Source organism: Chrysemys picta, chromosome 5, assembly GCF_011386835.1.
Source record: "Chrysemys picta bellii isolate R12L10 chromosome 5, ASM1138683v2, whole genome shotgun sequence".
In the NCBI taxonomy this organism is placed as follows: Eukaryota; Metazoa; Chordata; order Testudines; family Emydidae; genus Chrysemys; species Chrysemys picta.
Genome location: NC_088795.1, coordinates 141,348,029 through 141,374,208, shown reverse-complemented (window position 1 = coordinate 141,374,208; position 26,180 = coordinate 141,348,029). Strand labels below are relative to the sequence as shown.

Below are 26,180 nucleotides of genomic sequence, written 5' to 3'. Positions count from 1 at the left end.
AAGTAACATCACACTGAGCCTGCTGCCTTCACAGAACGCTGGGTCTTGCCCCGCAGGCTGGAGCCCCCCCTGAGCCATGGGGGAGGGTTGGGAGGCAGCATGGGGGGGCTATGCTGCTGTGGCGCCTGGGAAGCGACGGAAGGTGGCTCTGGTTTGGGGGTCCCTGTGGCAAATACGCCGCCCGCTAGGGACAGCTCCTGAAGCAGAAAATAAGGCGGTGGAGGGAGACCGGCAAGGTCCTTGCCCAAGCCAGCTAGGCCAGGCTCTGCTCTGAATGTGACTCCCTTTGCTGCAGCGTCAATGCGATCGGCCTTGAGGCGCCGGTCCAAGGTCCCCAAGGAACCTCTCCCAGGCTAGTGGCTTTACAGCACGAGGAGACCATGGCCCCCATTCAGCAAAGGATTTAAGCGCATGCTTAAAGTTAAGTTAAGTACGTGCTTTGTGGAATCAGGGCTGGACAATTCTAAGGAGCCAGGTTGGAGGTTCCCTTGCAGAGGGTCCAATATGGAGCCATCCTTTACAAGCATCAGCCCTCGAATTAATATCCTGCCTACGTTAACATCACACTGCGCAGGAAATTTGTTTTCTCTGGCGCCTGCGAGCGAATGGAGTTAATGAACTGGAGATTAAGCTGAAGCGAGATGAGGGGGCCATTAGCAGCGATACGCAGAGCAGCCTGCCCCCTTGCTCGGCAGATGGAAGCAAAGATTGAGCAGCAGATCCACGGAAATGTGGTTTTTAATAAAACTTCAAAACTGCAATAAAAGCCCCAGGAAAACTGGAGTCCTGCAGCGGTTCGGAGCTGATACAGCAGCAGGGAAGTGACTGGCCGTCCTGTGACTCCTGGCACTGTCGGGAAGGAGGTTGGTGTGGGGAGCCGAGAATTGCGGGGTGGGTGGGAAGGTTCCCAGAAGCACAGAGATGGACCTAACCCAAACCAACCTGTCTGCTGACCAGTTTTGCCTTCGGAAGTTCAAAAATGGACCTTTCCTCCTAGAACAGCACCTCAGTGGCTGGGCTAGGAACTGGGACAGCCCCCAAAGTCCTCAGGCCCAGGAGACAAGCCAGTCACCCAAGGGATAATTTTACCTTTTGGGGTGTATTCTAAATACAGGGGAGACTGATTTAAATCCAGGTGCTTTAAATCGCCAATGGGAAAGCCTGGATTTAAATACTCGATTTTAATCAACTTTTCCATTGGTACTTCAGTTATTTTCTAAAGAAAGGTGCATTCTCATTGCTTGATACAACCATTAAAACATCTTCATTTACAACTAAAGAGAATCTTTACACTAGACTAGTATATCTTTTTGCTACCTAGGATGGTGCACTGTAACTAGTTAAGCAATGACTGTATTTAGCCTAATATTTAAAAAAAAAAAAATTAATGGAGATATCCCATCTCCTAGAACTGGAAGGGACCTTGAAAGGTCATCGAGTCCAGCTCCCTGCCTTCACTAGCAGGACCAAGTACTGATTTTGCCTCAGATCCCTAAGTGGCCCCCTCAAGGATTGAACTCACAACCCTGGGTTTAGCAGACCAATGCTAGATTCGTATTCATTCATTGTACATAGTACGTTAGAAAATGGCGAATGACATGTTGCTTATTTACTAGATAATTAACTTACTGGCCATGATTTGTGTCAAGCTGCATTGGGATGGTAATTGGACTTCAATTAAACACAGACCAGCCTATCAAATGTATTGTTACTAAACATAACAAGCCCGGAGTGCAGTACCTAAGCTATCATGCCATATTGGTAGCGCTTGACCTGAAAAGTTAGATGTTTTCCCCGATGCTTTATATAGAAAAGCACCCTTTAACTCACAGTTTTTGATAGAGGCTCGTGGATTCAGCATTTATATTTTGTAGTTAAATATGTTAAGAAATTATAATAAACTTAGGCCCTTGACATATTTTGTGTTAAGTTCAGATTTCATTTTAAATAGGTGTATTTTTAAAAAGAAAAACTTCTTATAATTTGAATAACATAAAAAATATCCAATTTAAAGCAACCCCCCCTGATTTCCCCCCTCCCCAAATCATTGGTTTTTATCCACCCTGCCTAAATGTGGGGTGGGGATGGAAGTAGCCAGTGTGTCCTGGGAGTTGGTGCCCCGTGAAAGGCTTAGTTGGCCAACCCAGTCAGGTTGTTTGGGGAATAAGGGCCCATTTGTCCGTTTGTTCAAACATGCATGTAAAAAATACATGCTCAATTGCATGCCTAATGTGTGTGTGCAGCTACTCTGGAGACAACACCTAGCTCAGATCAGCTGTAGAATTCAAAGCACCTGAGGTCAGTAGCATTATCCCCATTTTACAGATGGGGAAAGAGAGGCAAAGTGACTTGCCCAAGGTCAGCCAGCAAACCAGTGGCAGAGCCAGGAATAGAGCCCGGGTCTCCTAAGCTGTGGTCCAGTGTCCACACTGGCTCTCGATCGCAGGCTGAAATGACTTTTTCTTGTTATAAAAATTGAAAATGTTAAATTGGTCAAAATTGAAATCAAACAATTTGTTCCACCGGAAACTCATTTTTTGGACTTTTAAAAATTGCCAGTGAAGTGAAACAGCCTCGAGAATGGAGCTTGTTCGTAACTGAACAAAAGGTTATGGCTAAGGCCCTACCAAATTCACATTCCATTTTGGTCAATTTCATGGTCATAGAATTTTAAAAATAGTAAATTTCATGATTTCAGCTATTTAAATCTGAAAGTTCACAGTGTTGTAACTGTAGGGGTCCTGACCCAACGCTGAAGGCAGCAGCGCAGAAGTAAGGGTGGCATGGTATGATATTGCCACCCTTACTTCTGTGCTGCTGTTGGTGGGGCTCTGCCTTCAGCGCTGGGCACCCGGCCAACAGCCGCCGCTCTCCGGCCACCCAGCTCTGAAGGCAGCACGGAAGTAGGGGTGGCAATACCACAACCCCACTACAATAACATTGTGACACACACCCCCACGACCCTCTTTTGGGTCGGAACCCCCAATTTGAGAAACGCTGCTCTCCCCCGTGAAATCTGCATAGTATAGGATAAAAGCACACACAAGACCAGATTTCACACGGGGAGAGACCGGATTCCACAGTCTATGACACTTTTTTCACGGCCGTGAATTTGGTAGGGTCCAAGTTATGGTGGTTCTTTCAAAAGTTTGCATCTGAACATTGACTTAATACAGCTTTGAAACTTTACTATGCAGAAGAAAAATGCTGCTTTGAACCATCTGAATTTAAATAAAACAAGCACAGAAACAATTTCCTTATCTTGTCAAATTTTTTTTTTTTAACTTTCCCTTTATTTTTGTAGAAGTTTGTTTAGCACAGTCCTGGGGTTTTTTGGTCTCTGCTGCTGCCTGATTGCGTACTTCTGGTTCCAAACGAGGTGTGTGGGTGACTGGTCAGTTCGTAACTCGGAGGTTCGCTGGAGTCATTATTTGCACAACTCTTATCATTCAGTTGTTCACATTGACACCAAGATCCTTTCACTGAGTTAATGCAGTTGATTTGGGCACGTAAGTCGTTCAGATCATTCCTTCCAGTGCACGTCGCCTTGCATTTATCAGCCTTGCATTTGATCTCCTGTTGCCTTTCACCTGGCCTGCTTTGGTCCTTCGTTTTCTCCGCCCTGTGTCCTAAATACGGCACGAAGTTTCAATGGTGAGATCATGAACCACTGGAGCAATTTCCCAAGGATCATGATGGATTCTCCATCACTTGCCATGTTTAAATCAGGATGGGATGTTTTTCCAAAATCTCAGCTCTAGGAATAATTGTGGGGCAGGTCTGTGGTCTGTGTTATATGGGAGGTCAAACTAAATGATCACAATGGTCCCATCTGCCTTGGAATCTGTGAATCTAAATAATATTGTGTCATTGGTGATTTTTGCCATCTTGCTGCCCACCCCATTTTCCACATAACTAATAGATCCTTTAAGCAAAATCCTAAATAATTATGAGCTGAGTGAACCTTGATCCAGCCTCTCTCGCAGAGCACAGTAATTTGTGAGCGAATGTGGGATTCTGTATAATTATTGTTTTGTTGGCTAATTGGAAATGTTAATTAGAATAGGGTTTTAACAGTACTTTGTTACCTCTCTTTACATCTCTCCTTCTGTAATGTAATTAGCTTTTTAATTGGCTTCTTTGAATCATAGATGTGTAGGACTGGAAGGGACTTCACAAGGTCATCTTGTCCAGTCCCCTGCACTCAAGACAGGACTATAATAACGACACCATCCCGGATAAGGGTTTGTCTAACCTGTTCTTTAAAACTTCCAACGATGGAGATTCCACAACCTCCAGGGGTCAAGTATCAGAGGGTAGCCGGGTTAGTCTGTATCCACAAAAACAACAAGGAGTGTGGTGGCATCTTAAAGACTAACAGATTTATTTGGGCATAAGCTTTCGTGGGTAAAAACCTCACTTCTTCGGATGCACCAGACTCCTTGTTGTTTTTGTAGATACAGACTAACACGGCTCTCTTTATTCACCTCTGCTTCCAAATGCATTATTACTCATGTCGCCCTCACTCATCATTGGAGTTCTGTTGGCAGTGAAATTACATTCAGTATAATTAATTTATCAGAAAGCCATGCAGCCTCTGCAATCGTGGTATCTTTCCTTTCCCCCCCCCTGACCTGGAATGTGACAGAAAGCTTGCAATTTAATATTAATTTGCAATTAGGGAAGTGAGAGGATGTGATCTTTGTCAGTTTTGTTAATTGGAAATGTTAATAGGGAAAAATCTGCGTAAAAGATGAGAATCTCCTCAAATACTCTCTGTCACTGAACTTGTGACATTGCAGAATATTGTGTTTGTACCCTTTTGCTGTATGGTACAAGGACGGTCTGGGGACATGGGTTGCGATTGTTTTGTATGTAAGGTTTGACATTCCTGGTATTTCTAACCATCCTTATTGATGGATAAATCTTGGGATGATTCAGACGTGTGAAGTAGGAGCTGTTAAATGAAAGGCCGGATGCCTCAATCTTCACTAGAGATCTTGCCACCCAGGCATGGCTCTGATTCAGACAGGGACGTAGGCGTGTGAGTACGCCTCATTGACTTCAGCGGAACTATGCACGGGCTTAATGTTATAACCCATCCTGAAGTACCTTCCTGAATCGGGGCCGATTGCATTAAACAGGTGTTAATAAAAACTGTTGGAAACAGGCTTAGTAAAAAGCACACTCTCCCCACAAATCAGGTTTCACTTGCTCAGTTTCCCAGGTGCCAGTGTAACACCAACAAACCCAGCGGCAGCAGGTGGGATCAAACCTGGGAGCTCTGAAGCCTTGTGTATGAACCTCAACTCAGTCTGCTGCATGAGCTGAAAGACCCGTGACTCTTAGCCAAGGCTGTAGCAGACTCATCAATCTCTATGGCCTAGGGGCCACTAGAGGGCGACGAGTTACACCAGCATGAAGGATGCTGGATTTAGAAGGCAGGACACCTGGGTTCTGTTCCCTCCTGTGTGACCGTGGGCAAGTCACTCCTTCTCCTCCCACGTTTTGTCTCTTTAAACTGTAAGCGTTTGGGGGCAGGGGCTGTCTCCTTCTAGGTAAAGTGCACAGCACCGTGGGGCCCAACTTCTAGGCTCTACTGATTCACAAATAATCAGAAACTCCTTGTCCGGAAAGCGACAGAAAGATGCATGTGAACGATACCAGCTGCGGTCTCACTGGCAGGCTCTATATCCCTCCCTCCTGGGAAGATACGATTTGCCCCCTGCATTTCCACGATCCAGGCCTAAGCTAGCGTAGCCGGGTATCCGTGAGCATCCGGTGAGCTCCATCTCTGTATTGCTGTGTAAGCAGAGCCCATTCTGTCTTGCAGATCGCCACCACGGCACACCCATGCTGCTGGAGGGGGTCCGGTGCATCGGGGCGGAGCTGGAGTACGATTCGGAGCAGAGCGAGTGGCACGGGTTCGACTAGCCGTTGAGGACCGCCTCCTCCTTTTAGGTTTTAAATTTAAGCTTGAAATGTAAGAAAAACAAATAGTTCACTGGCTGCAGGATTCTGAACGCTCTAGTTTTGTGGTCACCAATGGAGCTTGTCTTGTGAGGTCTGGGCGCTGTGCTTTCACCCCCCCTTCCCCTAATAGCAAACCAAACCGTAGGCCAGTAGTTGTAAAGGGTTTTGTGAAGAGCGGGTGGCGGCTTATGACTCTGGCTCAGAGCTGAGAGCAAAGCCAGGGCCGTCACGGATTGGGTCAGGGTTCTCATCATCTTTTCAGCCTTAAAACTAAACTCTGTGTGTGCGCGCGCACGGGGCTGTACATGCTGGCATGCGAGTGGATGCCCGACCTCCTGAGCAAGTGTCATCTACCGGGCATCTGTCATATCAGAATATTATTTCTTATCCTTAAATGTTGGTTATTTTTTCCTTCTCTTTAGTGATCTCATCGTCGCATGTGGCTTTGTCCAAAGTTTCTACAGCTGCCATTTAAAAACTGAACAGCTGATGTTTTCTACTATCTCCAGTGGTGGGGTTGGTAAATACACCGGGTGGGGTGCGGTAGTTTCATCTGCTTTGACTGTTTAGTTTGGGTTTAGTCTCAGGAGTATTTCCAAAAACCAGGCATCTGTTGCCTTCCTGAGATTCAGGAGCAATCCCTTGTCGCAAGCCATACGGTGTCTTGTTCTCTCTTTCTGCTGCTGCTGCTGTTTTATTTTATTTTTCATGATCTTTCATGATGCGTGTTTAAACGCTTCGGGCTGGATTCTGATCCCAGTTGCAAATCTGGAATTAACTCCACTTTCCCCCAGTGGGTAACTCCAGATTGAGTCCATTGGCTTTTGGGGAGTTAACGCCAAGTTTACACCATTGCTGACTGAGAGCCGAATCTGTCTCGTAAGGGTGCGTTCTGCCTTCAGCTGTGCAGATTTAACTCTCTCTAAAAGCAGTAGGGTTGTGTGCATGTATCTGAAGGCAGAATTTGCCCTTTAGGTTGGGTTGTTTGAAGGCATTTAGGAGAGTTGGGGGCTCAGTTCCACTGGGAGTTGGGTGCTTCGCCCTCATAGACACCTTTGAAAATCCCAGTCTGAATTTTCATTTCTTAAATGTTGTCTGGTGGTTTTTGTTTTTTAAGACACACGGTACAAGGACCAGGAATAGTGGTTCAGTTCTGAAAGCAACAGAAGGATTTGTGTGCCTCTCTCTACATATGTGTATGTGTGGGTTTTTTAAGTACAAAAAATATCTATAAAGGAAAATAATAAACTTCAGTTGAAACAAAACAGAACTTGGTTTGTTTGGAGTAAAACTCTCTCCAGTGTTTGTTTGTCTTGGTGCTAATTCATGTTTGCACAGTGCTGGGCCTGCTTTCACTAACAGGCTATAGATTTTTCTCTCTATTGTATACTTGGGAAAGTCATTTTTTGTAACGTCTTGAAAATCTTTCTGTTCTAAGTTAGACTTCCTTGTGAGAGCTGCAGCAGGTGCTTCTGCAGCGCAGCCTCCAGAGCTCCCTTCGACTTCCTGCAGGCACGGATTATTAGTTAACGTTTGGCTCACCAGGGCGTCTTGGAGTCACGGACCCGGATCTCATTGTGCCAGGCGCTGGACAAACACAGGAAAAAAAGGCAGTCCCTACCCTAAAGAACTCAGTCTAAGTATAAGACAAGAGAGAGCTGATGGAGCCAGACAGAATGTGAGCACAAGGCTAGCAGGACAGACAGTGGCTGTGCAACACACCAGCTATGTCATGTGTTAAGGTTATTGTTGGCATCACAGCAGATGAGAGTTAAAGAGGGACTTCCTGGGGGAGGGGGCACTCATGTTCCCGTTTTCAGAGAGGCCGTTCACTTCAGATTCATTCGGAGAGTGAGTTGCTTGAGGGATAGTGGCCAGCTGCTCAGAGTTAGATACCACAGAGATGGGCTTGCTATGAAGATGCAATTCGACACGTAGTGCTGGCGAGGAGTGAACAGAACCTCATGGCTCCATCCTCGTCACAGCAAACCCTTCCGCACGGGGCTCTCTCCGACCAGCACCACCCCGGCCCAAACAACCTCAGTGATCCGAAACTCCGATGAGCAATGTGTGCTGGCTGAGGACTTCCAAGTTTCTTTGCCTTCTCCAAGTGAAAACCCAAGGACCGGGCCCTTTCCCGCTGACCTTGTGGAGTAGGACCTCACCTGGTGGGAACCTGGGCCTGGAGAATGTGAAGAGCAGGGATTCCGTCACAACCGTGGGGAAGAATCTCGGGGGCCAGGTCAACAGCTTCTTCTTGTATAAGGTGGGTCGGTTGTTAGAACCTGAAATGTGCTCGCTCGGGGCTTTTAGCACGGCCACCACAGGCTGTGACGGTTTGGGTAAGAAACCTGAGCTCAGAAGTACGGTGTGGCGCAGAAGGAGCATCTTTTAGCTTAGTCACGGCCATGTTAAAGTCCCAGGACTAATGGGGTTGGGTAGTTTAATGAAGGGGGCAGGGCTTCAAATGTGTCACGTCCCACCTGATCCTGTCTCTGGGCTGCAGAGACGCTTGTCTGCTTCCTCTGCTTTATGGCCAGCTGACATGGCTGCCAAATGAGCATGACGTTCATCTCCGGTGCGGCTCTAGACACGTGCCGAGGATCAAGCTGTTTGTGGGGCGTGTTTGTTATGCGATCTGCCTGGGCTTGTGCGCAACATGCCATAAAGCTTTTCCATTTAACGTGATCCGGGCTGCGTGGACGGGGTATTCAAGGCACCTGCTTAGCGAGGACATGCCCTGGAACTGCTGTCCTTGGCCAGGAGCAAAGCTGGCATGGTGAGGGGATCCTAGGTTGGGATGAGACGTGATCTAGTTCCTGCGACCAGACTCGGAGCTGGCCACCCCCAAAGTGTCATGGACACATGTGCTGTGTGTTACGCTCCTGTGCCAAAAACACGTCTCGTCCAATCATGGACTAGAAACATCACCATGTGCCAGAGGTGAGCCAACCGCCTAGTGGGCGTGAGCGTTCAGTGAGCAGCCTTGAGTTGGCAAACGGTCAGAAAACACGTGACCGCTAAGTGCGGTCGAAGGGAACTAGGCTTGGTTGGCACCAATTTTCTAGCCGAAAAGGGAATAGAATTGAAAGGACAGGATGAGCCTTGAAATCAAAGCAGCACGAGTCCTACCGAGTGGCAGTGTGGGCTAGTGGGTAGGGGACAGGCCTAGACCTGGGGGACTTGGCTGTATTCCTGGTGCTTTCCACCCAGCCACTCGGTGTGTATCATGTCAATTTCGTCTGTAAGTTCTTGGAGACAGAGACTGTCTCGTCCAATGTGTGTGGACAGCGCCTAGCACAGTGGAGCCCCGATCTCAGTTCGGGCCCCACGGGGCTACTGTTCTGCAAATAAATCCCATGTTTCGGGTTGAAGCTGAACTAGGTATTAAATACCAATGAGACCCCATCAGCGACCAGAGCTCCACGCTCTGAAATCCTAGCCGGCTCCCCGTTGGATTGTCCAGCCAGCTGGTAACTTAGACCTGTGGTCCTAGGCACATGAGCCACCTGGAAAGAGGAAGAAAGATGGTGGAGCGTGGAATATGCTCCGGCACATAAATCACTATCAATCACTTCCCCTGCCCTCCTGGGAGCCTTCCAGACATTAACTGGGTAATTGCTTTCTGCTGCTACTCACTGGCCCTGTGTCTACGGATTGCAGCATCGTTGGAGACAGCAGGGTTTTCCTTTCCCTAAGGCAATTCGTGCAATGATTAAATCAGCTTGGAACGAACCCTAAAGAGGGGAGAACGTAGCTCCCCCTTCGGCTAACTCCCCAAAGACCCTCACCGCACGGTGCCACGTGCTCCAGCGGCCCTGGCTAGTCCACACTGGGGAGCCGGGTTGTTGAATTAGAGTTAATGGCTTAGGAGCAGAGCACATTGGCGCTTGAACAGCCCATGCTGGTCCCATCAAGCCAATTAGAAGCTGCTATGTTTGTTTGACTTGACACATTTCAGACAAGGGGAGCAGAGAGCTCTTGGGATTTGGGCACCGCAGCCAGGTGGAGAAGACTCTCCACTCAATTGCTGCTCTGCTCTGGACTCCTGGTCTGACCTTGGGCAAGTCCTTTAACCGCTTTCGGTCTGGCCGCACTGCGCTGTAAACCCAGGTCTGTGGGACCCAGGCGTGGGGACTCAGCGTTTCCAAGCCTACGCTTGAGCGTCCACCCTGGGCTTACAAGTGCTGGGCCCCAGTCTCACCGCTGTGCTAACACATCCATATGGTGCTACGCCGACCTTCTGACTCGGGGCTGCAGCTTGAGCTGCGTCCACACTGCAAAATGGCCGGACTTGGGCCCGAATCACAACAGGACTCTGGTTCTGACCCACCCTCCCAGTAGGAGCTTGGACCTGGGTCATAAGTGTGTGGCTGAGCTGAGTCAGTAACGTGTGTGTGGACAGAAGGGGGGTTGGACTCAAACCTGAGGCCACATCTGGGCTTAGTGTGCCATGTAGCCACACCCTGTGTTCCCCCAGGAGAGTCCATCTTTCACAGGTGTGTTGTGAGCGTAGACTGTAGACAAGAACTGGCCATCGCTTGCTAGGTACTGCTGACCTGGGCTGGATTCAAACTCCCAACCCGCTGCCGTGAGTTCTCATCAGCGCATATTGCTCGGGCATCGTAGGTGCCTTCGAGTCGCTCGCGGGATCCTGGATTCAACTCCCGATGGCGTGTCAGACTAACGAAAGCTTCGCCTCTGACCAGAGCTTCAGCCCCACGTGCTGCGAGTTGAGTTCAAACCTGCTTCCCTGTGGCCAGTGGTTCTCAACCTCCTGCCTTGCTAGGACCTGCTGTGATAACTGGTTCTCCTATAGCCTACCGGTGAGCGTCACTGCAAGAACCAAGTGACAGGTCATAAAATATCCCCAGATCCTGCTTCTCAGCCCATTTCTCATTGTGGGCCGCATCTGCAGCTCCCTGTGTGTTATGTGGGCCACATACTACCTGTATGGCCCTGAGGAGGTCACATGGGCCGCAGCTGTGTGCTGATTGGACCACGGGTTGAGAACCACTGACCTAGACCAATACACGTCAATGGGAAAAGGTACAAAAGGGAGCCAGGAGAAGTGAATTAGGCCTGACACAAAGGCCCATTGATGTAACTCAAGGACTGTGTTAAGATTATGGCTCGTATGCAAGAGAGGTTGGGGACCGGAAATCAGTGGAGCAAAATTGGTGTGTGGGAAATTAGGCCTAATTGCTGGACAAAATAATGAAGGGACGGGCTCTCCTGCCACCAGGTCCTTGTGACATCCTGAAAGGAACACATTTGTGGGAGAAAAATCAAGCAGCAGCTGTCTGACAACTGCTGGCCAGGAGATGGGTGGACAGGAAGGCGTGAGCTTTATTCTCATGGCAGCATGGTCAGGATCCGCTGATTTACCATTGGGTTGTCGTTGTCCCGACCAGACGGGACCAAGTGCAGGACCCAGAGGGCATCACCACCTCCACTGGCTCTGGCTAAATCCCGGACACCACCTGGGATGTCAGACTTTGTCAAACCCCTTCCTCTCATCTCCCGGGTGTGTGTTTTCCTGTTGCCTTCTGTCTAATCAGAGCGTGGCTTAGCCGGCCAAGACCATATTGTGCAACGTTGCTGTGAGCCTGTGACCAGAAAGGCAGTAAAAGCAGTTCCCTAACTAACCCGATGCTGGGACAAGTTGGCCAGGGCTCGCAGTGGCTGATCAGGCCCTGGGCTGTGCAGGCAGTGAGCTCGCCAGTGAAAGGCAGCCCCAGAGCCAGAAGCCGTGTTGTGTCTCCGCTGTTCTTTTCTCTCCCTCTCCCTCTCTTGGCTTTTAGCAAATCGGCTTGGTCTTTAACAACCACCACAACAGTGACCGCTCCAGCCCACCTCAACGAACATCCTCTCTGTTCCCCAAACGGAGGGGTAGCATCGTCTTTGGTCCCACCTAGGAGACTGTCAGACAAGGGGCTGAGGTCTCCATACACCCCACCCCGAACCTTGTTTAAAACTTTAGTGCCAAGATCCTTTGGGCCCATGTATTCCAACTTAAAACAACAGGCCTCCACTCCCTCCCCCACGTGAGCCCTCTCTCCGTCGCCTGGGCCCCGCTTCCCCTTCGGCAGCATGGGCAGAGTGGGGTGGGTGTGATTCCTTCACACCTGCTGGTGACCTCCATGTTAAGAACACCTGCTCCGGGTTGAAGACGGCAGCTTAGTTCTTCTATCAGAGCACAAGGGCGAAAGCAGACCTGCTCTCACCGCTGCTTTCACTCCGTTCCCCGCCTCAAAAGCATTCCCCCGCCCCTGGCTGCAGAAGAGTATAATCGTTTATTTTGATTTCCATCACGTAGCATACTTATCTGAAATACGGGATAAAGGCCTCATTAGTGCCACAGATCCAGCCATAGTGCCTGGTTCTTACACCTGTGGGGTGGGGGGTGGGGTTTACATGTGATATATAAAAATAAAAATTTGGGTTTACAAAAAAATACATATACTTATCGAAAGGAGCCGTTGTCACCAGTCACCATTGTTTTCTCCCTAGGCACACGCCCTGCCAGTAATCTACAGATCAACTGGTATCAACTCCCCCTTCTTCTGCCCCGTCGGAGTCTGTCTGTGGTCACTTTGGCTGAGCGGGGCCAGGAAAGAGGTTCCTGACCTTTAACTCCTGGGTAGGGACTAGCCGGCCAGTAGACTATTCATTAGCCAACTAAGGCAGCTCCCAGGCGCCAAACGAGCCAGCGAAGCTAGTCAGCTGGGGCCGGTGATGTGGTGAAGTGGGAATTTTTGTAATATTTTTAGGAAGCCCCAGCGTGCCTCAGTTTCCCCTGTATGCTGCATTGTTACCTAGTTTGCGGGGAGGGAAACAGGTCTGTCTGCTCTTGGCAGAGGACATGGATGTGAATGGCTCCTAGCTGTCTGGGGCCTTAGAGCCCAAATCAATGGAGTATCTGAGAAGACAATGGCAAATTCAGTCCCCGGGACTTTGAGACCTAGCAACCAAAGACCATGGAGGGCCCACCCCTCGGCAGGAAGCCAGGCAGTGTTTGCCCAGCTGGGGAACAAAGGGTGGGAGGAGTGCAGGGGGTAGTGGCCCGCCTGAACTGGGACAAGGCGAGGTCAGAGGGACAGGGCTCCGGGCTCTGAGCTGACTAGGATGGAGTGGGCTATAACTTTCTTTTCCTTACGCTAATCCAGGACATCTGCTGTGTTCCAGTCACCTAATAAACCTCACTGCATCCCCACGCTCTGTGAGTGCCCCTGCATCGCTCCCTAAGATCATACTTGTCTCCCTGGGGGCCCATCTCAGTAGGACTCGCAGAGCGGAGCTCATGGGGTGAAGAAGCGATGCTGCAGGCCTGGAGGTCCATCCCAAGGAGGCGGTGAAGCATGGCTCACCCTGGAGGAAGAACGAGACCCCTAGGGGGTCTGGCACTGAAGGGTTCCTCCTGGAGACAGTTCCAAAGCTGGGACCACAGCTCCGATCCTGCGGCTCTGTGCCCGGTGGCAAGCCCCAGCGGGGTACAGAACTGCCAGGGCAGAGCGCAGGTGAGCTGGATGCACTCCTGGACTGAGCGTGACCCCACAGAACTGCCAGGGCAGAGCGCTCCCCCTGGTTTCAGTCCCTGGAGGAGTGAGTGCCACTTGCTGCGCTGGATGCAGAGGTCACCAGGAGAACATCAGCCGGGGAGCTCTCTTAACTTCACGCCAGTAAACCGTCCAGGCAACGGTGCCTGCATCACGGAGACAGAGCCGGTTTATCACGTCGCCTCCTGCTGGCCACCAGGCTGCGTTTGCTGCCAGCTGGTCTCTGCATTTACTTGGCCGAGACACACACGTGTGCCTGGGCACGGGGTTGGTGTTCTGCTGAAGGTCCTGCTAAGGAGCACTCTTGAGAGGCCTTTGAGACCCGAATCATGCGTCTGACTGGCTTGAGCCTCACGCGCCAGGGGGAACTGCCCCAAGATAAAACAAGCCAAGAACAAATCCTGTTTCTGCGTGAGAGGAAGAAGGGTTTGCGGCCGGAGGAGGCCTTCTCTTGTAGCGTTCTTCCTACAGGAGCAGAGGGCTTGTGAACGCAGAGGGTCCTTCTCCCTATTCAAGGAGGCTGCTGGCAACATTGTCCAGCTCCAGTGCGGTAGCTACTGGCGTAGAGGTCATGGAAACTTGGTTAGGGGCTGGATCACTCGACGATTCCCTGTTCTGTTCATTCCCTCTGAAGCACCTGGCATTGGAAGGCAGGACACTGGGCTAGATGGACCAGTGGTCTGACCCAGTCTGGCCGTTATGTTCTTAGGGTCACCGGTGCCTTGGCGTGTCCCCGTAGGATAAATTTTCTGCATCACCCTGCTGTGGCGGAGGGTAGCCTTGTGACACAGCGATGCCCCAAGTGAATTCAGGACTCCTCCGATGGAGCGTGTCTGGGGCAGGGACATGAAAAGCATGGCTGGAACCCTGACCACTGCCAAGGTCCCAGTGAGGACCATGGGTTCCCCGTGGCTGGGTTAGGTTTGTGAGTCCATGATCCGTTGTTCCCTGGCAACGTAAAGCTCCTTCAAGTCCAGTATCGCTGCTGCTGAGGATGCAAAGTGACTGCATCTCGTGGTGTGAAACCCGCATGGACGTGAGCACCGAGGCAGGTGCTGTCAGGGGAGAGGGGCGGATGGTTGTGGAAGACACGCCCCACGCCCCTGCAGCCTCTGAGCTGTCCCTTCCTTTGGGGCTCAATTGGACAGGAAGTCGATGGCAGCCCTGACCGTCTTGGAGGTCCTGACGTCCATAGCTGCCACCTTGAGCTCCGTGTCCCCGAACTGCATGCTGGCCCGGATCTCCCGCCGCCGGCTCTTGGGGCCGCTGGGCTCGTCCAGCTCGTCCAGCTCCAGGCTGATGGTGCCGCACTTCCTCACCCCTGGGTCGGTGATGTAGACCACGTCGTCCGTGGCGCAGCAGTAGATGTTGATGATGATCTTCCGCTGCCCCACCCTGGCCGGGCAGTAGCTCCTCTGCACCACCTCGCCCAGGGCCACCGACTGGTCCACGGAGACAAACTTCTCAAAGATGTCCGTGCACCAGTTCTTCCCCTCCTTCACCAGCAGCTTCTCCTTGGGGTGCTTCCCCTCCACAAATTTGTTGAGTACCCCCACGCCATAGGTCAGGGGTGAGCGCCTGACCCTGACGATGGTGGGGTCGAGGCCGAAGAGCACCGCCCCTTTGAGGATGGTCAGCCCGACGTCCTGGGGGATGATGACGCGACACAGGCTGCCGAAGGCCGATTGGACGGCGTGCTGGAGCATCGCTGACTCTGCAAAGCCCCCTACCAGGAAGAGGAACTTGATGCCTTTGACGTCTGGCTTCTTCAGGAGGTCGTCTGGGAAAGGAAAAGAGGGTGAAACGGTGAACCTGGCCCTGCTACTGACTGGGTTGGGCTAGGCGGCCATAACGTCTCCATTAACCCCTGGGAAGAGCAGGGGAGCGGCCCGTGAGGGACGGGGGAGGGGGGAGAGTGACTCAAAAGGAGCTCATCCAATAGGGTGAATCCATGGGGTGGGGGTGGGGGTCATGACCCAAAACAAAGCTATTCAGTGGGGGAGGGGGCGCTGGATGGGCTGAAGGGAAGGACCGACTAGGGCCCTCGCCTGGGACCCAGGACTGCAGGGTTCGAGTCCCTGCTCTTACTCAGAGGCCAGAAGGGACCACGGTGCACATCGAGTTTGACCTCCCACGTAACCCCAGCCAGAGTCCTGCCCTGGATTAACGCCTGTTTGAACCGGAGCCTGTCGGTCAGAAAATCACCCTGTTTGGAGTTAAAAATTGCCCCCAAAGAAGAATCAACCACGAGCCTTGGGAAATTGTCCTGTGGGCAAGACTTTGGGCGGGTCAGTGTCTCTCTGTGCCTCAGTTTCTCCTCTGTTCAGTGGGGATAAGAGCTCTGCCCTACAGCCAAACCCAGTAAAGACAGCGAAGCTCTCAGACCCCGTGCCGATGGGGGCTGGATAAGCAGCTAGGCAAAGACCCAGCAGGGAGAGCGAGCAGCAAATTTAGGCGGGGGTTTGCAATGAGCAGATGTCTGTGAAGCTGAGATTCCTGTGCATGTTAGATCGGGTCCCTGGGAGGGCACAAAAGCTAGTGCAATTTTGGGCTGCAGAAGCATAAGAAACGGCCAGCCTGGGTCAGACCAACAGTGGCCAATGCCAGGTGCTTCAGGGAATGAACAGAACAGGGCAATTAGTGAGTGGTCCATCCCGTTGGCCAGTCCCGGCTTCTGGCAGTCTGAGTTTAGGGACACACAGAACATGGGGCTGTGTCCCTGCCCATCCTGGCTAATAGCCATTGATGGACCTGTCCTCCAGGGACTTACCTAGTTCTGTTTTGAACCCAGTTACACTTTTGGCCTTCACAACATCCCCTGGCAAGGAGTTCCGCAGGTTGACTGTGTGCCGTGTGAAGAAATACTGCCTTTTCTTTGTTTTAAACCTGCTGCTTATTAATTTCATTGGGTGACGCCTAGTTCTTGTGTTATGAGAAGGAGTAAATAACACTTCCCATTTACTTTCTCCAAACCAGTCATGATTTTATAGACCTCCGTCATATCCCCCCTTAGTCGTCTCTTTTCCAAGCTGAACAGTCCCAGTCTTATTTCTCTCTCCTCATCTGGAAGCTGTTCCATACCCCTCATCGTTTGTGTGCCCTTCCCTGTATAATTCTAACATCGCTTATCTGAGATGGGTCGATCAGAACTGCCCGCAGTATTCAAGGTGTGGGCGTCCCATGGGTTTAGCTGGGGACCAGTGACCAGAGAGGGGCACTATGATATTTTCTGTCCCTTTCCTAATGACTCCCAACATTCAGTTCGCTTTTCTGGCTGCCGCTCCCATTGAGTGGATGTTTGAGACCCAACCGTGCTGGCTCCACGAGCTCTCTCTGGAGTGGTAACAGCTCGCCGAGAGCCCAGCCCTGTGTATGGCTCGTTGGGGTTCTGGGTTCCAGGGCCCGTTACTTTGCACTTGTCACCACTGAAAATGGCGACAGGGAGAGGAAAGTCCCTTTCCCACAGTCCTGCAGCGACGGCACGTCCTGGTCACTTCATTGTCAGATATTGACGCAGTGCAGGCCGGTCAGAGATGAGCAGCTGAAACGCTCAGGCCTTGGAGGGATCCAGGGAGGAGTTAGATCTGTGGAATTGGTGGAGGTGGGGAACAGACCAGGTGACCAGTAGTGGTAGTGGGGCACAGTCTGGCCCCCCAGTGCTGCACTATCTGAGCAGCTCACAGACATTAGCAAATTTTGCCTCACCCCTGTGAGGTAGGTATATCACCAGCCCCTGTTTTATAGATGGGGAAACTGAGGCACAGCGCGCTAAGTGAGTGGCCAAAGGTCACCCAGGTGTCTCTGGCAGTGTTGGGATCTGAGCCCTGGTCTCGAGTCCCAGCCCTGCCCCTGCACGCCGGAGCCCATCTTTCCTTCCCCAGTCGCTGCTGAGAAGAAACGAAGAGAGGAGAAGCCCAGTGAGGCTCTGGCAGGGCTATTAAACCACCTGCTTCAGCCCATCTCTATCAGCGAGTCAGCGGAGACCTAACGGGGGCAGCAGGGCTCTGACATCGGCCTCTGCAGCATCGGCTGCTGGCCCCTGGCAGAGACGGGAGCCTGGGCCTAGGGGATGACCCCGTCTGGCCACGTCTCTGTACTAGGCCGACCCCCAGGCCCGCTCAGGCTCCAAGTAATGACCAGAGCCACCGGCAAGTGTCTGAACCTGCTGGCACACGTGACGCACAGAGCGACTGCACCGGGCACGGGATGGACCCGGGGAACGGGAGCCAAGGACCTACCTAGGTACGGTCCACCTCCCCTAGCCCCGACCCTTTTCAGGGCTCACCCCCTCCAGCGAGGGGGGCAAGCTGTGGTCGAAGCCCAGGAGATGATGCTGGTGTGTGGACTCGGGCTGAGGCACAGCTAGGTGGGAAAGGCTGGAACAAGGGAGCCCAGGTTCATGGCTCCTCTCTCCCCAGGCTGGCTCAGGCCCCCGGTAAGGGAAGTAACAGGACTTGGGGCTCGGCCAGGGTCCCTTCGCTCGGCCCTACCGATGTGCCGGATGATCTGGCTGACGGTCGGCTGGAAGAGGTCGTTCATGGCCTCCGACGACATTCGCAGCATCCCCTGCGAGGACCACTTCACAAAGTTCACGCTGGGGACACAAGAGCGGAGGGGAGTGACTCTCCTGGGCTCCCACACGCTGGGCCAACCGGTGCCCAGCCCCCAGGGGCAGCCCCCTCTCACGCCTGCCGCAGAGAGCAGTGGGAAGGGGGCTGTGTCGTTCTGCGCCCTGCCCCCATCACCTTCCCCCTGCCATGGGCAGCCAGGACTGCATGGGCAGCAAGCTCAGAACATGCATTCTGCCCCTAAAAGCCCAGATCAGTCCCCTGCGCAGCCCATCAGCTCAGTGCTGCTTGGCCCTGCCTTGGTGCATCTCCACCTCCACCCTGCCCTCCCCCTGGTACTGGCTCTGATCTGCCAGCTCTGGGCCACCTGCCCCTGGGCCACACCTAGCCACAGCCTCTGCCTCATGCCCGACCCCTCGCCAGCCCCTGCCCTTGTGCCCACAAACAGCCAGGTGGTGGAGGCCAAGAAAGGTATCCACACCCCTTCCAAACGCCCCACCACCCTGAGTAACTTCCTAGACGCTGAGCCCCCAGGCTGGGCCCAGAGGCATGGCCCTCTGTCGTTAAAGGGAAGGGAATGACCCCATCAGCAGGTACCAGTAGTAGGCTGTTGTCTTCCATGTGAACTAGCCACCAGAGGGGGATGTGACACATGATCTCATCCAGAGCTCCTGGCCCACCTCCCCCCACACCCCGGGGGATGCGTACCAAGCACACCGCAGCCCCAGCCAGCCCCCCAAGTCACCTGCTCCGCTTGAGTGCCGTCTCCACGTTCTGGCCCCGGTGCCTGCGGTAGAAGTCGATGAAGGAGAAGGGCAGCGAGATGTTGAGGGGGTTGGAGCGGAAGGGCGCTGCCGCCCTCTTGCGGGCCTCGAAGGCGATGGTCAGGTCCACCCAGGCTGCCGGGCGCTTGGCCTTGAAGGTGGCGATGAAATCCTCCCCGAAGATCTGGCCCAGCAGCGTCTCGAAGGCCAGGTCCACCCCCACCGCCCCATAGGGGCCACCTGCAACGCACAGCCACTGCGGAGTTATGGGGTGTGCGCAGAGCGGCTCTGCCCAGGGCAGGAACAGGCCCCCGGGAGTGATGGACACCCTGCTGGGACAGGTCGGGGCTCCCCAGAGGGGGAGATGGCGGTTGAGCTTGTCCGGGTGAAGGCGTTTTCTGGTTATGGGACTGACTGAGGTGTTAATAGCACTGGGGGGAGCCAGCTGATAGCAGGGGCAGGGGCTGGCCAAGCGTCACCCCCACAAAACTCTGCTAGTTCTGACATACAGCCTGCCCCGGTCCTCCAGCCTGCTCCCCGCTCCAGCTCCGGCCCCCACTGCTCTGCCGGTGCCCCTCAATCCTGACTCGCAGCCCCCCACCTCCACCTCCACCCACTATCTCAGCCCTGGGCACCCCCTGAGCTCTGCTGGTGCCCCTCAATCCTGACTCGCAGCCCCCCCCACCCCGTTATCTCAGCCCTGGGCTCTCCCCACAGCTCTGCCAGGACCCCTCAAGCCCAACCCACAGCCCCCCACCCCACTTGCAGTCCTAGGGTACCCCAGGCCCCAGCGCTGCTGGAACCCCTCAATCCCAACCCACAGAGCTGCCCTGCTAGCCCAGCCCTGGGCACCCATGGGAGCCACGCGGCTAAGGAGCCAGAAGTGGTACCTGGGTCCACCCCAGCCACACAGGACTTCCACCCAGATGGTGGGGGCTCCCGGTGGTCCCCACATTCACCCAGCTCTTGGGACTCCATGGGCTTTGGGGGGGGACTCAGCCCGCATCCTGGGGAAGGCTGAAGGGGGAACTCTCCACAAGGAGCCGTCCCCCCATGGCGCAGCATCCGTGGCTGGGTTCTGTGGGAAGAGGACCTGCTAACTGGTGGACCAGGCCAACGAATGCTCTACGTGTCCAGCTATCTGGTGGTTACATGCTGCCCCCATCACAGGGGGCGTGGAGCCCCTTTTCCCCAGCCCTCTGCAAAGACTAACCAAGTCATTATCAGCTTCCCCCCCACCCAGTATTATCACTCCCCATCACACACATGGGGAAACTGAGGCGCAGAGCAGCACCTATCCACTGCAGTCAGAAAACAGGGCCGGGGCTAGATCCAGGAACTCCCCAGCTACCAGCCGCATGGGTCAGCCTGCAGGACTCTGCCCCTCGGGAAGCCTGGCAGGCAGGGCTTCATTTGTAATGACAGTGGTGCCGGAGCTCGGCCCGGGTAGCAGCCGCCTCGCGCCAGGCGATGGAAATTAGCTAGCCCTGGGAACAGACAGCAGGGAGCAGCCCGGCCTGCTACCCGCCTGCATGGCCAAGGCTGGAACTAGCCAAAGCGCTCAAAACTAGGTAGCCACATTTGTGGAAGTGGGAGGCCCAATAAAACCTGTTCGGCTGGGGTTTGTCTGTCGCTTTCTGGCACCACTCAGTAGCTGCTTCTGCAGGGGCTTGACAAAACCCACACAAACCGAGATGACCTCAGAACACAAAGCTGTTACTGACGACCTCCTTCCCCTAATCATGATCAGGTGTTTGACAGGCCTGTAATCTGGGGGGAAGGAAGGGTCTGGTCTCTGCTCCCGGGCCCTCCCCTCTCAATAACCTCACTGCACAGAACCCTTCTGCCATGCGACTGGGAAACTTTACCACAGCAACCCAGTTTTGTCTCTCACGCTTCTCTTACGGGGCTTAACGTGACTCCAGTCCACTGCAATTCATCAGCATCGCTGCCCATCACAGGGACGTCTGCGGGCCCCCAGCAAATCCTCCGGTTGGAAGTCTATAGCTAGTTTCCCTATGGACACCAGATGGTGCTACAGCCCCTCGCTGCACTGAGACGCTGGGCCTGGGAGCGGGGCCGGGGCTGGACGCTGAGGTGCACTGGGGAACAGTCCCTGGGAGACGCTGTCTCCCCAGCTGAACGGGTCGCTCCTGAGCTTTTAGTAGGGTTACCATATGTCCTCTTTTTCCCGGACACGTCCGGCTTTTCGGCACTCAAACCCCCGTCCGGGGGAATTGCCAAAAAGCCGAACATGTCCAGGAAAATGGCGGCTCTGCTCCTCCCCTGACTCTTCGGCTCTGTTTAAGAGCCGGGCTGCCCGAGCGCTACCGGCTTCGGGCAGCCCCCATGCCTCCGGACCCTGCGCCGCCGGAGCCCGGGAGGGGAAGTGCCCGGCTGGGGGCGCAGGGTCCGGAGGCAAGGGGGCTGCCCGAAGCCCAAGCGCTACCGGCTTCACGGTTTGCCGGGCAGCCTCCAGACCCTGCGCCCCCGGCTGGGCGCTTCCCCTCCCGGGCTCCAGCTGCGCTGGGGAAGCGCCGGCCGGGGGCGCAGGATTTGGTGGCTGCCCGGCAAACCGTGAAGCCGGTAGCGCTCGGGCAGCCCTTTTCGCGTGGCTGGGAGTGGGGAGGAGAGAAGACAGGGAGGGGGGCAGATGGAGCTGCATGGAGCGGAGACCCCTGGCTCTCAGCCCCCCACACTGCCCCTCTTCAGTGGGTGGACATGCGCCTGGTGAGGACACGCACCACCAGCAGGAGGGTCGTGTGGACATCAGCCACCACAGTCGTTAATGCGGTGGCTGTAAGGCAACCTAACATAGGTCGATTTATCTGTGTGGTGTAGACAGAGACTCACTTTGGCCAGTCGCCTTCTGTGTCTCGGGAACACGCCCGTCAGCGGGGACACCCAGCGGGCAGGGGACAGCCACCAGGGGAATGGGACCAATCCCACACTGGCCACTACAGGGGAGTGGGGTGCTCTAGAGACATCCGAATCACCAGGGCTCCTTGGACACGTCCCGCTACCGCAATCCAAGGTCGCGCCCGAGCCCCTCCCCCAGGCCTGAAATTTAGACCCAGTTACGGCCATTGCAGCTCCAGCTCATCCCGGCTAATCACACCCCCTTGGGTCACCCCCCACACACACACACACACTGCCTTTGCCCAAAACACCGGCCTTCATCACCCACCGAGTCAGAGAGGGCAAAGCCAGAAGGGACCACCAGTGCATCCCGTCTGCCCTGCTGTATAGCCCGGGCCAGCGACCCCGCCCAGCACTCGCGCCCTGACCCAGCCACAGGAGCGACCCCAGGGGTGACGGCCTGCAGGAGCCCAGGCGGGACCGAGCGGCACCAGCGCCTGAGGGCACCTCTATGGCAGGGAACTGATTAGGTGAGACACGCCCAGCCGATCCTGGCAACTGACTTGCACCCGGATGCAACAGGGGAAGATGATCCTTCTCCCCCCCGCCCCGGCATCACTGCCCCCTCAGACCTGGGGGGAAATTCCTTCCCAGCCCCACACGTGGCCATCAGTTAGACCCCCAGCACGTGAGTACGAACAAGCCAGCCAAGCCGCTGAGTGAGCAAGAGGATGTTCGGTGCCAACTCAGCGCCCTCGCCCAGCCTAGCCCATGTCCTATCTCCTGCCGTGGCCATCCCTGATGTTTCAAAGGAGATTAAAAAAAAACCCTCCCGGAATATACTTGAGGGGGAGAAATCCCTTCCTGGCGCGCGTGCGTGCGTGCGTGCGTGTGTGTATGAGAGAGAGAGAGAGACCTTCTCAGTCCCTTCACCCTCCCTGGTGTTTACCCCTCCCCCCAGATGTATTTACCGAGAACAGTCAGCGGCCCACTCGGCCTCTGTGCTAGCCACGCTCTTCCAGGCACCTCTCCTACGCTAGGCCCTCCAGTCCCCAGCCGCGTCACCCATCACCACCCTCTACGCCACCCATCCCGCCTGGGCCACCCTCCCTGACCCGATCCATACAGCCGCCACCATCTCCTCCTCTGAGCCCCTCTCCAGATACACCCGTGCCCCACAGCCCATGGCAACATGCTGGCTGAGGAGAGGCAGCTATGGGGCACTTTGCTCCACAGGCTTTCCCCTCAGGAGCAGTGACCGATGGCCACTCCACTCCTTCCTGCCCAATACAGAGGGTCAGCTGTTAGCTGGGGGCAGAGAGGGGGAAGCATTTGTGGGTCTGATCCAAAGGCCATGGGAGTCTTTCCACCGGCTCCAACAGGCACCGGATTGGGCCCTTGGCACATGACTCCTGGGCATCGCCATCCTACCTGAGGCTTTGTAGAGCTCTTTGAGCGTCCCTTGCGGCTGTTCGATCTGGTGGACGGTCAGATCCACCGTCCCACCGCCGCAGTCAGCCACGATGTAACGGTCCCCTGGAAGAAAATAACAACAGCCGCCCCTAGCTCTCATCATCCATGGCTCTCAACCCAGGCCGGTCTCACAGCCCCCATTTTGCAGGTGGGGAAACTGAGGCACGGAGCGGGGACGTGACCTGCCCAAGGTCGCCAAGCAGACCAGTGGGAGAGCCAGGCACAGAACTCAGGTGTCCTGAGTCGCAGACCAGCGAGGCAGGAGAACTGTGCTCGTACAGACACCGGGTCCGCAGAGCCTGCCCCCTCCTTTCTGCCATGTGACATGGGGGGTGGCAGCCCCGATGCAGCCAAGTGCCCGTCCCTCATCCCTCACCCATGCCCCTCACTCTCTGCCTCTGCACAGTTGCAAAGCTCGGGACTGAGGGCCAGGGCAGGCCAGGATGTGGCTGGGAGGCGAACCTAGCCCGGGGTGGGCAAACTACGGCCCGTGAGTCGGATCCAGCCCGTCAGGTCTTTCAATCCGGCCCGCTGGAGCGCCAGCCCTGTTGCATCGCGGGGCTAAGGCAGGCTCCCTGCCTGCCCTGGCCCCGCGCCGCTCCTGGAAGTGGCCAGCACCACGTCCCTGTAGCCCCTGGGAGGGCGGGGGTGGGGTGGGGCAGAGGGCTTTGTGCGCTGCCCTCGCCTGAAGGCACCGCCCCCAGCAGCTCCCATTGGCTGGCAGCGCAGCAATAAGGGGGGCAATACTGGGACCCCCCCCCACAACAGCCTTGCCACCCCTCCTCCCATGACCTCCTTTTGGGTTACAACACCGCGACCTTTCAGAGTTTTAAAATCCTCTGACTGTGAAATTGACCAAAAGGGGCCGTGAATTTGGCAGGGCCCTAACAAGGGGCCTTGAGCGGAGTCTGTACGGCTAATTCCTGAGAGCCACCGGGGGACCCGGCAAAGCGCTGGTGAGAGGCGGATGATCGGAGCAGCTGCCAGGGCTGCCGTCCTGCTGTGCTCCCGCCAAGCTGAGCTGTTTGCTGCGTTAGAGCCTGATCCTGGACCTGGCCCAGCCAACGGGCCCGATTCTCCCTGACAGCCGTGAACTGCCAATGGAGCCAAGGGGCAGGTCACACGGCGACATGACTCATGCCTGCAGGACTGGGCCCCCCGTGCGCCACTTTCCCGCCGGCTGCGGGGGGCTCCGAGCTCGCCAGTTACGTCCACCTGGCTGCTGCTTGTAGCCTGCGCTGCCGAGCCCCAGACCGCTCCCTCCAAGCCAGGGGTTTCCCCCCACGCTCCCCCCGTGCGCCGCTTCTCGGCCTGACCCTGCTCCCCTCCCCTGCGCATGGGCCAGGCGGGGCTGGACTGGTGTTTGCAGGGAGCTTGGAAGAGACCGCAGAAACACAGAGCACCGTTGCCACCAGCCAGTGACTGCTCCATCCCCACAGGCCCCTGACGGTTAATCCTCACTGAATCCGGCAACCCAAAAAACAACCCGCAACGCTCCAGCGCAGGGACGGCCAAATCCTCCCTCCTGAGCGAAGTCAGCTTCCTGCGAGCCAGCCAGCTGCTCGGTAAGGAGCGATTTCCTGCCGGCAGCGAGCTGACCTCAGCCCTTCCTCCCGAATTTCTCCAGAGCAAGGGAAATCGCTAAGCCCCTGGACGGGGCTCGCCAGGCAGGAAGGCTGTTGAAGAGAGCAGGCTTGGGGGAGGAGCTGGTCCATTCCTGTTGGTAACTGGCATCAAGGGGTCCCCTGAGGCCATGTCCTCATTCCTTGGGCCTGCCTGGGAGCTCAGGGCGGGGTGGGGTGCTGACCTAGTGGTGGGTCTCACAATGCCTGGGAGCCCCCCATGCCACCGGCAGCAGCTGCCGCAGCTTAAAACCTTCTAAAGCAGAACCTGAGGGCCCCGGTCCTGCTCTCACCGAAGCCGGGCGCAGCCGAGCGCGAGCTGAGAGCTGAAGATGCCCCCCCCCCCAGCTTTCCTAGGGGCACGAAGGGAGAGAAGCGTGCGGCCGGGGCACTGGATTGGGAGTCCGGAGACTGCGTTCTGACCCACTGTGGGACCAAGGGCAAATCTAGCTAAGGTCTTTCTATGGCACCGGTTACAGTAATAACTGAACACCTCACGTCTTTGATGGATTTAGCTCCCGACGCCCCGGGGAGGCAGGGCAGGGCTGTTATCCCCACTGTACAGATGGGGAAACTGAGGCCAAGAGCAGTGAAATGATTCACAGAGGACATACACTGAGTCATCTGCAGTGCCATCCTGATTACCGGCGGTGTGTTCTGACCACTAGACCGCACTCCCTCCCCGACTCTGGCAAGTCCACTGGAGGCGCTTGGCTTCAGACAGAACAGGTCCAGCAGGTCCAAGCTGGCCACTGTACCCAGCAAGGCGTGCCAGTTTGAGCCAATATGGGCTTGGTGGGCACAGCTCAGGCAGGGAGCGTCACAATGCAGCCAACAGGCAGCGCTGTTGGCAGGACCCCTTTCATAAGCCCCTGGGTTACAAGGACACATGTCCAGGGACTCCACCGCCCTGAGAGAAGAGCGCCTGGGGGCTAAACCACAGCACAGGATATTAGCAGGGGTGGGGTCCCAGCTCTGCCTCCCTCTGTGACCCTGGGCAAGCTGCTGCCCCTCATTGTGCCTCGGTTTCCCCAGTTGCGATCTGGGGTTTGGCAAGTGCGCTGCAGAAGAGCAGTGTGGTGCTACTGCTTGTGTTTTCTCCATCCCAGAAGGATTTGAGGCCAGAATCCTCTGCTTGGTTTTCAGGCAGTGCCGTGTGCTAGTTGAGAAGCAGGGTGACCCCTGGAAGTTCGGTCCATGCTGTCGCTCATCTCTGGAGGAGAGAGAGCCAGAGAGCCACTGGGTCTCTCTGAAGCCGGCAGCCTGAAGAAAGAATCCCCTTGATATTAGCCCACTCCTGTCTCTTCTCCACTGCAAACCGCCCCTGCATTTCCCCCTGCTCTAGCACCTTTCACCAGAGCT

The 26,180-nt window shown here is 55.1% G+C and overlaps 2 protein-coding genes across 6 annotated transcripts in view; one reads left to right on the top strand and one right to left on the bottom strand.

Annotated features, from left to right (window-relative positions):
• Positions 1-7,238, top strand: part of ADISSP (adipose secreted signaling protein) — a 165,108-nt gene extending 157,870 nt beyond the window's left edge. For all 3 annotated transcript variants that reach the window (XM_065597386.1, XM_065597385.1, XM_065597384.1), the window contains one exon: positions 5,834-7,238. In XM_065597386.1, coding sequence (XP_065453458.1) covers positions 5,834-5,934 — 101 coding nt within the window. In that variant the 3' untranslated portion in view covers positions 5,935-7,238. The remainder of the gene's footprint in view (positions 1-5,833) is intronic.
• A 5,012-nt stretch (positions 7,239-12,250) lies between these two features.
• The window catches only part of HSPA12B (heat shock protein family A (Hsp70) member 12B), a 78,477-nt gene continuing 64,547 nt past the window's right edge, over positions 12,251-26,180 (bottom strand). For all 3 annotated transcript variants that reach the window (XM_065597382.1, XM_065597381.1, XM_065597379.1), the window contains 4 exons: positions 23,155-23,259; positions 18,846-19,104; positions 18,023-18,126; positions 12,251-15,312 (listed from right to left, as the gene is read on the bottom strand). In XM_065597382.1, coding sequence (XP_065453454.1) covers positions 14,669-15,312; positions 18,023-18,126; positions 18,846-19,104; positions 23,155-23,259 — 1,112 coding nt within the window. In that variant the 3' untranslated portion in view covers positions 12,251-14,668. The remainder of the gene's footprint in view (positions 15,313-18,022; positions 18,127-18,845; positions 19,105-23,154; positions 23,260-26,180) is intronic.